General features: G+C 53.2%; 1 protein-coding gene across 2 annotated transcripts in view; it reads right to left on the bottom strand.

Moving 5' to 3' along the window:
* The window catches only part of Dnah1 (dynein, axonemal, heavy chain 1), a 61,068-nt gene that overhangs the window by 25,379 nt on the left and 22,677 nt on the right, over positions 1-13,012 (bottom strand). For both annotated transcript variants that reach the window (NM_001033655.2, XM_087587459.1), the window contains 20 exon segments: positions 31-225; positions 804-981; positions 3,267-3,421; positions 3,605-3,696; positions 4,731-4,917; positions 5,036-5,122; positions 5,422-5,571; positions 6,055-6,168; positions 6,884-6,989; positions 7,253-7,441; positions 7,682-7,795; positions 7,942-8,105; positions 8,580-8,720; positions 8,839-9,018; positions 9,456-9,561; positions 9,687-9,808; positions 10,231-10,395; positions 11,493-11,705; positions 12,342-12,595; positions 12,756-12,954. In NM_001033655.2, coding sequence (NP_001028827.2) covers positions 31-225; positions 804-981; positions 3,267-3,421; positions 3,605-3,696; positions 4,731-4,917; positions 5,036-5,122; positions 5,422-5,571; positions 6,055-6,168; positions 6,884-6,989; positions 7,253-7,441; positions 7,682-7,795; positions 7,942-8,105; positions 8,580-8,720; positions 8,839-9,018; positions 9,456-9,561; positions 9,687-9,808; positions 10,231-10,395; positions 11,493-11,705; positions 12,342-12,595; positions 12,756-12,954 — 3,111 coding nt within the window.

Genomic DNA, 13,012 nt, shown 5'->3' on the forward strand with positions numbered 1-13,012 from the left:
TGGCTTGGGCATACCCGTGACCTCACCTACCTCCAGGAACTTGACAAAGAGTGTCTTGAACTGCTCCTCGTAGGGCTTTATTATGGAAGGGAGATGTTTTAGCCAGCACTCAACGAATGGCATGAGCCCTAGGATGCTGGGCTCCAGGTACACCATGCCGCAGCGAGAAACTGTGGCTGGCGAGGCCACTGCCAAGTCCTGCACCTCGAACATCATGGTCATTGCCTGGTGCCAAGACATAACATGTAAGGCGGTTAGCTACCGGCCCCCAGGTAAGGAAAAGAGATTCGGGGCTTTGCACATCCTGCCAGAAGGCTGCCTGGGCAGCCGTAGGGAGGATCAGGGCTGTAGCTGAGGTTCAGGGATGCCTGAATCCTCATGCGATGATGTGACCCTCCACAGAGCCCTGAGAGAGAGCAGAAGTTGGAGAGCCCTGAACTTTCTGCAGAATGTGGAGTTCCTAGAAGCCTGGAAAACCAGACGGGAAATGGGTTTTTTTTGCTGCATAGCCCCAGTCACATGCACAGGCTCACAGGTTCACACCGACTGCCACGTGTTCTTAGGGGTTTAGTGCACACACCCTGAGGTGCTCTCACACCCAGGCCTCAGCCAGGTTTCTCGAGGGCTGAGCTACATACACTGACCAGGTCCCCGGGGTTAGCCAAGATCCTGTCATCCAGGCTCTATGGTGTGCTGTGCTTAAACACGGGTAGAGTGGGATGAGGCCTAGCCAGCCAGCGCAGCTCAGTCTCCGGGACCAGCGAGCCGCAGAAGAGTGGTGGGTGGGTGGGAGGGCAGCACACCTCTGTGAGTTTGATGATCTCCCCAGAGCTGAGGCACAGCTTCTTGTTGTCATCCAGCACAGTGTTCATGTTCTCGATCCAGACAGCATCCACCGGCCCGTCAAACATGTACCATTTCTTATTGGTGTCAGAAGCGATGGCACCAGCCCGGATGAGGGAGGGGAAGATCCCATCTGTCCTGTAACCACCAGGGAGGAGAAGCGATGTCAGTGCCGGGGGCGGGGGGCGTTGATGGCACAAATGGTCCTCAGGGAAACCTGGTTACCCACTGGCTCTTATCTTTTAACACTTATATTAGCACATACTAATTATAAATTTATATCAGTGCATATTAACTATGTCTAACAGTGGATTCCATCATACTGCCTTCACATATGACATAATACAGTTTTTGAGTAGGTACCAAGTGGATGCAGAAGTATTGGTCAATTTTGGAGAGAGAGAAACTGGGTTTTTACTTAAAAATACTGATTTATCTTCAAAAGATACATTCTAAGATTCCCCACTCCCACTCCCATTGTGAATATCGGAACTGTGTATAGTACAGAATCCTATATATAAGCTGGTTTATTCTATATATAAATACATATGAGAAAGTTGATTTATAATTTAGATATGTTAACAGACAGAACACTTGTAGTAGGATACTGTATCAAAGTTCACACTTTGGAGCCAGAGTTGGTTAAGCTAGGAGTTATTTAACCAAAGGAGCGAGGCCATGATCAGTCTGGTAGCTGACAGGTGCTCACGGGGAGAGAAAGAGCATGAACCCAGTGGACCACAGGCAGACTCATTTCCCATCGTGGGATGGGATGGATTAGTACACGAGTTCTTCCCACTGTTCAGAGTGTACAATTTAAAGTGCACGGATTATGCAAATCTGGGACTTTCCATTTAATATTTACAGACTGCACTTGACCTCAGGACAGAAGTGAATTGTCTGATGAGGTGGGGCAGGGACAGCCAGGGCTCTACTGTATTTTGAATAAAACTCTAAGGTCACATATAGATACAAATGTATTTCCAAATCTATGACCTTCTATTAATTTCCTTAATGGTGTCTTTATTTATTTATTTTGGCTACTGTATTACTTACGTATAACATATCGCAGATCACTGGCTCTCATCTTTTTAACATCTTTTTAATGAGTTTCATGTCTCCACTCATTAAAAGATTATAATGGGAACATGGGAGCTCTCGGCGTAACCCGGTTTAGGGACCATGACTTCACCCCTGCTGAGTTCCCACGCAAGTCACAGTGCATGAAGGTGAATGGTGGTGTCCCAGTGGGAGGAAGAGGTGGAGAGGGGAGGTGGGAGGAGATGGAGAAGGTTCTGCTTCCTAACCTGAGAAGGACTCAGTTTTCACCAGTCAGGTAAAGAGTCTCCGCTTGGTTTTTGAGTCTCTCAGGCCCATATATGCGCTTCCCCATGAAATCATCATTAGCAACCAGCCCTGTGACGTCAGCTAGACAAGCCCTCACCTCACAGACTTACCCACCTCAACACCTGTTCAGGCCCCTACGCCCCTCCTCCTGCAGGTGAGATCTGACCACTTGACCCATCTTAAGCAAGAATCCTGTGAGGTCAGTTTAGCCACAAACACCCTTACCTCCGATGTGCCCTCTCAGAAATTTTCTATCCACTAGTGTTTACCCTGCCCCACTGGCCCATGCTGTATTTGGAGTTGAGTCCATTCTGTCCCCAATCTTGAGACCCTGCCCAGCTGGTTTCTATATTTGTGGTCATGGTCCCAAATAAAGTCTTCTTTAGCATGCTTTGAGATACAGTTAAATATTTTTCTTCCGTGGGACATTTTCCTGAGCTGACCTGTGGACCCCACCACCACTCACGTGAGTCTCTAGTGGACATGGGAAAGACCTTTAAACAGAAATGGAGGCTGAGCAGACACACTGGAAGAGGAAGGTGACGCTGTCCTTAGTGGTGCCAGCAGTTACTGGTTTACAGGGCACCACGGCTAAGCACACGCTTCCAGCAGCAGATGGGAGACCGGAAGGACAGAGCAGACAAGACGCTCGGGGGGGTCGTCTTTTGTGTTGTTGTTGCTTCCCAAGAGCCTTGGGTTTTAGCGTTCAAGGCTGCCTCCCTCAGCTGCCCTTCTCCCAGATGCATGCATCTCCCTAAAATGCATGTCCTAGCTTGGGAGCGAGGCCTGGAAGTGACCTCTCCAGCTTCTCCCAGGGTGAAGACAGCACTTGTTGAATGCTCACCCATGCCAGCCACTGTTCCCTGGCACATTCTGTGGGTCAAGTCCCTTTCCTTGCCACCATGACCCTGCCCTTATTGTCATCGCTGTGCCAATGACCGCGATGAGGAAAGTCGCTAAGGGAGGAAGTGGGATGGTGTGTGTTATCCCAGGCATTCTGCGGAGAGCTTAAACACTTCACTGCCACTGCAGGCAGCAGGGAGCGTGTCATGGGGAGCAGCTTGGGGGTCACTCACCACTCATGGGTGAGCAGGTCAAACTCCCCATACAGCTGACCCATTGTGATGGACTTGGGGTTGAGCACGTAGTAGTTGACAGCTTCGTACACGCCACCACTAATGGATGGCTTCCCTTTCAGCGATGTCATGGCAGCTGCCAGGATTCTGTAACACTGGGGAATCACCACCAGAAAGTGACTCTCCTGGTTCTCAGAGAGCAGGAATGCAGTGGGCTGGGGGACTACAGGAAGTGGGGAAGGCAGTCCCGACATCAGAGGAGTACAGGTGGAGCTGATGCCCTTGATGGAGATGCATGCCTCCCAAGCCCAACCCCGGCCATGCTTGGCTCTGCTTACATTACTTTTGCCAGAGCCGGTGGGTCCAACAAGCATGAGGCCGTGACGTACCACTGTGGTCTCGTACAGCTGGATGCACTTGATCAGGAAGCCTAGGGGACGAGGCGGGGGAACACAGGTTAAAGGATGGAATCGGACCATGGCTCTGAGGGTAGCTTGTGTCATTATAGGTGAATCACTTGAGCCCCGAGCCTCTGTGTCTTCATGAGCACAGTGGAGAAGGCAGTAACGCCCATGCCGTAGACAGAGCAGGTGAAATGCAGGGTGGGCAGCCAGGGAAGGGAGTGTTAAGCTACACACGGAACAGGGAGCACGGAGGTACAGGTCCTGCAGGGCCGAGATGAGCTCATCAACAGACCTAGTAGAGCGCCTGTGTGCACAGATATCCTTCCTTAGAGAGTCCCACCCCTAAGGACCGTCTGGGAGGCACTGAGAGAGGAAGAGGGAGAAACTGCCTGGAGACTGTGGGGAGATCAAGAGCTTTGGCTGCATGCACATGTGGTGACCAGGCTGAGGGAGCCTCAACTGAGAAAATGTTCCTGTCATACTGGGCTGTGGGCAAGTGCATGGATACATTTTCTTGATTGATGGCTAGTGTGGGAGGGCCCCAGTCATGGTGGGCAGTGCCATCTGTGTTGGTGATCCGGGCTGAGCAAGCGAAGGGAGCAAGTCAGCGAGCAGCACCCTCCATGGTGTCTGCTTCAGTGACTGCTTTCAGGTTCCTCTCCTCACTTCCTCCAGTGATGGATTGTGAGCCGAGACTTACGAGGCAAAATAAACCCCCTTCTCTCCGAGTTTTTCCGGTCAGGGTGTTTTGTCACAGCAATGGACACCCTAACTAAGACACTCGACGAAGACTCATTGCTGGATGAAGCAAGGCTAGACAGGGGACCTTGGGTTGGAATGGTTCCTACCACGGGCAGAGAACCTAGACTGTGAGGTCTCAGTAAAACGACATGCTGTCCTTCACCTGGAGAGCACTAGGAAAGAGAAATCCAGGTCAGCGATGAGGGGCCCTGATACAGCACTGCCCTGTCCCTGTCTCTAACTCTGGAAGGTGGCTGAAGCCGATACTTCCTTAGACTGGAACCCCACGGGTCTGTAGGATCCGGAGCTGGCAGCTCACCCTCCACATCCTTGAGGTTGTTTTTCTCACAGGCCTTGCGGATGGCCTGGTCCAGGATGCCATAGTCGGTCTCCTCTTCCTTGGTGGTAGGGAACAGGTCAGACACAATCCCCGAGAAGAGCTTGAGGTCTTCCTGCAGGAACTTGGGTACATTCACATCCCGGATGGCCCGAAGGCAGATCAGCTCCTGTAGTGGGGGCCCAAAAGGGCTTCACAATGGTGGGTTGGGTCCCCCACCCATGCAGCCCTGTGTGTCAGGATCTTCCAAAAGCCTTCCTCCCGGGAGCACTGTGGGTAGACCTCACCTCATTCATGGTAGGGTTCTCTCTCTTAAGGTTCCCGGCTGCTGAGATGACAGTCTTCACGGCTCTCATCCCGAAATCATAGTGGTCCTGTACACACCGCACAAAAGGGGCCTGTGAGTGCGGACGCTGCCCTGCGAACACGGCCTTCCACATGGAACCTGGCTAATGCCTCACCACCCATCTTGGAGCTGAGATGTCATTTTGCTCACAGGTCTGCTGTGGCTACTCACCTGCATACTGGGCTAGGTGCCCTCCTTTGGGCTGCTTTGGCACCTTCTAGGTCACCATCCCAATAGTCCTCTGGCTACAGGAGTCCCTATTCTGAAGCACTCTCACAGAGGGGGCAATACTTCAATCAGGGGCTGTGGAATTATGCAGGGCCTTACCTGGGAGCTGAGCTGCTCAGAAGACAGCTTGAAGGTGGTGGTGATCTTCTTAGCCAGCACATTGGCCTCATTGAAGCCAAAGGAATAGAGTGAGATCTCAGCAATCATGGCGTAATCGGGGACCATCATGGCCACAGGTCGGAAGAGGGCCTGAACGTACAACACACACAGGAAAGGTAGACACATCACAGCCCCACCCAGGGACTTAATATACTCTCTGGACTGTCTGATTCATAGCTAATGCTGGGACTCCCTGTACCACACTTGCCACACTGAGCTGTGGAGCTCTTACCGTTAGAAACAGGTGCTCTGTGTTGATGACACCTTCCCCAGGAGCAGGCCACTCTTGGTTCCTGTCTTCCTATTTTTCTCACAGATCCACCTTAGCGCCCTCTATCAAGTCCAACCCCACTGGAACCCCAGACCTCGCCTATGCCCTGAAGACAAGTCCAGCGCCTCCCAGCTCTGCGGCTGGGTGTGGTCCAAAGGGTTTCCTGGACAGAAGTGCCACCAAAGGGAATCCCAGTTCCTCATGCCAGGAAGCTAGCTACGTGTTCTCAAATCAGAGCTTTAACTTCTCAGGGTCCAGCCTAAAGCTCTGTTAACTTCTGGCCACCCTGGGCCTGAACTTGCCTTCAGATTGTCAGGCAGCTCTGTGCGGCCAGCATACCCTGGGTTCATGGTGATAAACACAGCACAGGATGGTACAAGGGGGATTTCAACACCCTCAAACATGAAGCGTTCCACCTGTATGTGGGGTAAAGGGGTTGGCCCACATTAAAGAGAAGACACCCAGACCTTCACCTCCTCTGACTGGGCTCTGCCATGCCATTGACCTGACATCAGAGGTCAGCCAGACTGGACTCCTGGTCACGGGTTAGATCTTCCCCCGGAATCTAGCCTAAAACCTTAGGTCTTACTGATCACCCATGGACTCCCAGGTCCTGGTCCCAGGTTCTCAGAGGTTTCCACACCATTGCTGCTTCCGTCCATCTACTAGTCCAATTCTGACTGACCCCTTCAGATTTACCCAAACTCAACCAAGAACAAAACCTTGGGCGTTACTTCAGGTGGGGTCTGTCAGCCTCTCAGCTCTTGTCATTTGACTACTGTGATCAACAAGGCTGCTCAAAGGACCAATAGCCTGGAACCACCCCCCCCAACCCTTTATTTTATTTTATTTTATTTTTAAATTTACTTATTTTTTTTCTTTTTTCCTTTTTTTTTCTTTTTCGGAGCTGGGGACCGAACCCAGGGCCTTGCACTTCCTAGGCAAGGGCTCTACCACTGAACTAAATCCCCAACCCCTCCCCCCAACCCTTTATATAGGAAGAGACTCCCTTTACCTGACCATGGACTGAGGTAAGGATTTGGCATTTGGGACTGACTATAAAACCCCTCTAAACACAGCACTAAGGGTTATGAAGGGCAGTACCATCCCTCTAGGGTGCCCAGGGCTCACCCTCTGCTGCTGTGCTTTCTGGATGGTGGTGATCTGCTGTGCCACCACGGACAGCACCTCGATGTCGATCCGATTAAACTCATCAAAGCACGCCCAGGCCCCCGCACTAGATAGAGCAAGGCATTTGGGTAGGGAGTGCACTTGGAGGACATGTGGTACCTCTTTCCAGCCACTTTCTGACTTCACTGGGGAGGAAGCTCTCAGTGGTGATCACCACCTCAACAACAATCTAATGCTCCCCCCCTGCCCCCACCCCACTGAACTGGGCCTTTGACTCCTGTCACTTCATCCTGTCCCTTGTGAGGCTCCTCTTGGCCAGTGTTCTCCCCTACTTGTCCGTGTCCTGTGCCATCTCACATCCAGCCTCACCTGGCCAGACCCTTGAAGAACTTGCCCATGGCCATGAAGTCGAGCTGGTCGGAGCAGTTGAACACAACTGTCTGTATGGCCAAGGCCTTCCCCAGGTCCTTTGTGGTCTCTGTTTTCCCTGTGCCAGCTGGGCCAGCTGGGGCACCTCCAAACTTGAGGTGCAAGGCTCCTGTCAGGGTCAGATAGCACCTGTGGGAATGAGAGCAGATAGAAATGGGCCACAGCCTGCCTGGGGTGCTTCCTCCTTCAGGACTCTGTGGACCAGCAGCTCTTCCTCCTCCTCACACCTCTGAGGCACAAGTGTGCCAGTCCTGACCGCCAGGGTTGGGACTGGAGCCTGGGACTGGCTGCCTGGGTGGTGATTTTCGAGCCTTGCCGAGCTTTGTTTGGCCATCCACGGGGCTGGCCGACCCAGCTGGGAGGGTTCACCTGTCAGTGAGGGGTGTGATCACCAGCCTCCCACTGTTGCCGAGGTACTCGTAGCCGTAGATGAACTCCGCATTCACAGCACGGATGTACAGGTCGTTATTTGTCCAGTAGTACCTGGACATGGGGCCACGGGCCAGAGGGCAGGTGAACAGTTAAAAGAAGGGATTCTTCTGGAGCACGAGGACACAAAAGTACCCATGTCTGTCTCGTCTCTGCTTGGTGGGAGGGACAACCCCAGCCTCTTCCACCCTGGCCCTCACCTGAGCTGTGAGATCCACTCAAAGTCATGTACGCTGACCACGTTCTCGTCAATCAGCTTGCTCACCACGTCCTTGGCGTGGACCTCGATGACGATGAGTGCCGACAGCACCATCCGCTGCATGCGGGACAACTTCCCCCGCACGAGGGCCACCAGGTCACTGAGCTGAAAGGATCAGGAAGTCACTGTAGAGACCTGAGATCTATAGCTCCTCACCCTTCGCACAGAGGGAGGGCTTCTGCCAGGAACAGTGTCTACATTCTGGAGGCTTCTACTGATCTGAGATGGGAGTAGAGGAAGACGGGAGAACATACGAGTCACACACGTGGGACCTGCCTCTGTGGTGTACAATCTGTTTGCATGCTCGTGGCTGGAAATAGAGTCTGCAGTGAGGCGAGAAGCATGGACTGTGGGGAGCCCAAGGGACGGGACAGGAAGAACCTGGTGACCGCTTCGCTAATCATTAAAGGAGGGGCACCTGCCTCGTCTCAGAGCCCTCCTTAGGTCCCTTCTTGCTGGTGCTACAGAGTCTGATCTGCTCCTGGGACCTGACCTCTGGTCTCTTTCAGGCTTGATGCAGGAGAATGCTGCTAGGAGAACTGGGTGGGTGGGGGAAGCACCAATCCTTTTTAGTTCTACCTGTTTGGAGAGCTGGGGGAAGAGGCTGCTACTGATGCTGCTGGCCTCAAGTGCCTGGGCTACCTCCAATGTCCAGTATGTCTGGCAACCAGCAATGGTCACCTGGCCCGGCCAGCTCAGAACCCACTCAGTTCTGAGCATCTGGAAAGACAACATGAGCAGGCTGACCCAGGTGCTGTCAACTCTAACCCTTGCTGGCTGGGTTGCGGGCTGGGGCAGAGAGCACCGAGGAGGGAGCACGCTGGACGGCTGCACTCACTGTAGGGTAGGCCTTGATGGCCATCTCGATGATGTCGTGCACACTGGCCTTCATGCTACGCTCCACCTCCAGCAGCCAGTCCTCCACATTGCTGGAGGGGTAGATGGAGAAGGACAGCTTCACCTCTTCCCCCTCTGCCGAATACATGTGTGTGATCTCCAAATCCTCCTGGAACAGCAGCTATGGGCGACAGAGGTGGGTAGAAGTGAGTTACCCTGGTGTACCAGAGGGCCAGCCCTTAGCCCAGTCTGACCTGGCCAGACTCTTGCCCCTTAGAGGAGCTAGCTCTGTGCTGGGGCGCGCCCCCAGGGTTTGCCTTCATGGGGGCCTTCCCTGACAGCAATCTGTCAGGGTGTGTTTAAGCCCTTGGGAAATGAGTCTAAACTTGCCCTCTGTTTTCACCCTTCGCAGATCTCAGTATTTGGGAGGACAGGAGCTTCTGGCTGAGTTAGGACCCTGGCCGAAGAGGAGGAATGGGTTCTTTACCTAACCTTCTTCCCACCAGCCCCAGGCATATCTCTGAGGATCGGGGTCTGTCTTGCTGCCTCATCTCTAAGAGGGCTTGCCATGGGAGGAGAACAGTCTCCTCTGGAGAGTGCCCTGGCCTAGCCACACACCCGGGCAATGTTCTCGAAGCACTTGCGCAGGTGGGGCTGCACGGCTGTGGGGTCCTTTGTCTGTGACAGGATCTCCAGTAGTTCATCATCTGACAGGAAGTAGAATCTTCCAAGGGAAAACAGGTGAGGAGAAAAGGTCAGGCGGACTTGTTAGGCCCTGGCAGCCCCAGCACCTCTGACATAGCAGAACAGTTGACGGCCCACAGCGTGGACTTAGGCTGTGGTGCCTACCTGGGGAAGGCAGTCCGCTTGGTCTCCAGGTACTCGCTGAGGCCCTTCTGTACCAGGTCCAGTAACTTGTTGCAGTCCCTGAGGCTGTCCAGCAGCCTCTGGTCAGAGCACACATTGATTACCTGCAGGAAGCAGACGCACCGGGGTTAGCGAGAGGGGGAGGTGAGCACAGTCAGCTGGGAGGCGGCAAGATGGGCTCATTAGACAGTGCCCATGCCAGCCAGACATCACCAGAGGGCGTAAGGGGCAGGAAATTGATTCCTAGGCTCGGCATTGCCTCCAGCAACCCAAGAAACCATTCTGCAGTCATAAAAGGGGCGGAAGAAGACCAAGGAGCTGTCTTGCTTCAGACTTGGAGGACAGCAAAATGCTAAAACAACTGTTTCTAAGGAGCATCTCTGGGGTCCATGTCCGAGGACATGAGCCACAAACAACACCTCTGGATTGGTCTTTAATCCTTGTTTAGGGAGGGGAAAGACTGAGAAGTCCCCAGCAATGTGATCAGGACCCTTGGGGGTCTGAGCTGCCTTCCCATCCCCCTCACCTCCCGGTTTTCATAGGCATTCTTCATGATCTTCCTCCAGATCCGCTCCATGGTTTGGTAGCGCTTGCTCTCCACGGGCAGCTGCCGGGTGATGTCCTCAGAACTGAAGATGGGCTCCAGGTAGAGCCAGGACCTCTGGCAGTTCAGCCACTCCTCTAGCACCTCCTGGAGAAGAGGGGTGGGGCATGAACCTCCAGAGGTGAGGGCTCGGGGTGGGGTTTAGTGTCCATGATGGAGACATTTCATCCCCTCGGAGTGCAGTGCAGAGCACCCACATCGGTGTTAGCGTCTACTAGGTAATGTTACATGGAGCCATTTTCCTTTCTGCCTCCCAGCTCTACACTTGGGATTTACCTCATTTCTTCCTATCACTGCAAACTGATTCATTAATCTCTGCTCATGAGGTGGACACCATGGTTAGCTCTGTGTCAGGGCCATGCCAGGCTTAAATGGACACTGAGATGATCAGGGGAAGTGGGCATGGGCTCCTGTTCTTGAGGAATCCACTAGTGGTCATTTTGTTTCTGAGTCACTAAGGTCCCAATCTGTGTGAAGCCCTTTAATAGGTTCCGAGCAAGAGCCTCACTGGGAAGATCTTGCAGACAGGTGTGGGTGAGTTAATGAGTTGTTTGTGCTAAGCTTAGGGGGAGAGAGGAGGTAGGGCTGGAATTACAGGGGTGTGTATGTGTGTGTGTGTGTGTGTGTGTGTGTTCGTACGCATGCACACGTGCACACAGCAGGGAAGCCCAGGGTCAGTGCTGTATAGAGAATTCCTCCTTCACCTGACGTCTGGCCTCAGGGGCATATGTATTGTGAGACACACCCAGGCATCATTGGGCAGCCCCTGCCACTGGTCTTGAAAGCCCGACACATCTGTTGTCCCATACACCCTGGCCCCTGTCTCAAAGTATCACAAAGTGAGATGGGTGGGAGGCTCCGGACAGGGTGGGAAAGGATACAGAGGGGCCTCGGAGTCTCACTGTGTCCAGCCCACAAAGTTCCAAGGGCTAGACTGTCCCAAGCATAGGCAGCCACATTGTTTAACTAAGCTTCACTCCTTCCACGGCCCTTACTGCCTCTTTCAGGAGCTAGACCTCCTCCACGGATGGCCATATCCATCCCGGTACCCTCTTCCAGATGGAGGCTTGTCAGAGAGCCAGGGGCTGGGGCAGACAGGTGCAGCAGGCTACACCCAAATACAGCAGGTGCCACTCGGTGGACAGTGCTCCTTTGGAGGGAAGGACCACGGGAGGAAGGCCCACCTGGGTCAGCTTCAGTTTGGTCTCCCAGGAGTTGATGCGCTGCTCAAAGGGTTTCTTGTACGGTGAGAAAGACATGCTCTGAGTCATGACGATGTGGTCATCGAGCAGTTGCGAGGCTTCATCTGGGCTCTTGAGGATGTAAGTGTCTGTCTCCTTGTAGGGCAGCACGTTGAACAGGATGGAAGCCCATTCCTTCTCCATCTTGTCTAGTGCCTGTGGTAGGGAACAGTCAGAGCTGTGCGCTTGGGAAGGACTGGTGGTCATGCTGTCCGACCAGCACTGGGCAGAGGACAGAGCACTCTGCCAGGCCATGGCTCTGCGTGAGCCACACTGCCAAACAGTCCCAGCTCCCCTAAGCAGCAAGTCCCCAGCGGGCCTCTATCTGGATGTGGGGTCGACTCAAGCTCACATATGTGCAACATGAGAGGTACTTGGGTGACAGTTAGGAGTTTGCTCACACCTAAAGAATATTATTTTGGGTGCTGCTGAACCCCCCTGAGCCTTAAGGTTTTCTAATTAATTGATTAATTAATTAATTAGTGACAGTGCGGGGAATTAAGCTCGTGCATCTAGGCTGACTGCATTCTCAAGTCTTGTGCCCATCTGTTAAATGATGACAATGCTATTAGCTCCTCTTTAAACTCTTGGCAGGGAAACTGAGTAATATAGCAATGGTGGGCACTATGCCAAGCACTCTACCCACATTATTAACTTTTAATAAAATGTCCTGCGACCCCGGGAAAGCATTACGGTTACCCTCCCAAGTGGCCGTCATTTCAGGGGCTAGAGATCAGCCTAGTCAGCGGGGTCTAAGCAGTGGATCAGGCCTGCTAGTGGTTGGGGACCTACCTGTTCAATAGCATACTCCTTGCCAGCCACCTCAGCCACCTTGCTGATACTCTCAATATAGTCCTGAAGGTTCATCTCAAGGCAGCGGGCAAAGGTCAGGTTGGCCTTGGGCCTGACGTTGATGTTGATCTCATTGGACAGCACCTCCCAGTGGCGGTTCCGCATGCCAGGGTTGCGCAGGCCTTGGATCAGCGGTATGTACGGCTTGAACTCGTCTATGCGTGCTCGGATATCCAAAGCCACATCCTGGCAGGCTGCCGGGTGAAAGTCAGCCAGTGCAGAGAGAGAGGATAGGCTCAGTCCACAGAAAAGGAATAGTCATGCTCTCTGACCAGCAGTGGGTGGGGAAGAGCAAAGCCATCCTACAAAAGACATCAGGACTGCACGGGCCCCCCAGCAGGCATCCTTAGCTACCTGGGATGTCCTTGAACTGCTTCACGCACTTGTGCATGGTCTTGAACGACTCGATGACGTTCTTCTCCAGCTGCTCAGCGTCAATGGCTGACAGAGGATCGTTCATCCAGCTCTCAGACCAGCGCAGCCAGTCTGAGGCTGTGGTCCAGAGGTCCAGGTAGGGTTGGAATTCCTTCACCATTCTTGAGAGCTTGTCATACTACAGGGGCAGAGGGCGAGACTGTCAGGATGCTCACTGGCTTTTCTCCACATCATCT

This window comes from Rattus norvegicus, chromosome 16, assembly GCF_021556685.1.
Source record: "Rattus norvegicus strain SHRSP/BbbUtx chromosome 16, alternate assembly SHRSP_T2T, whole genome shotgun sequence".
Lineage (NCBI taxonomy): Eukaryota > Metazoa > Chordata > Mammalia > Rodentia > Muridae > Rattus > Rattus norvegicus.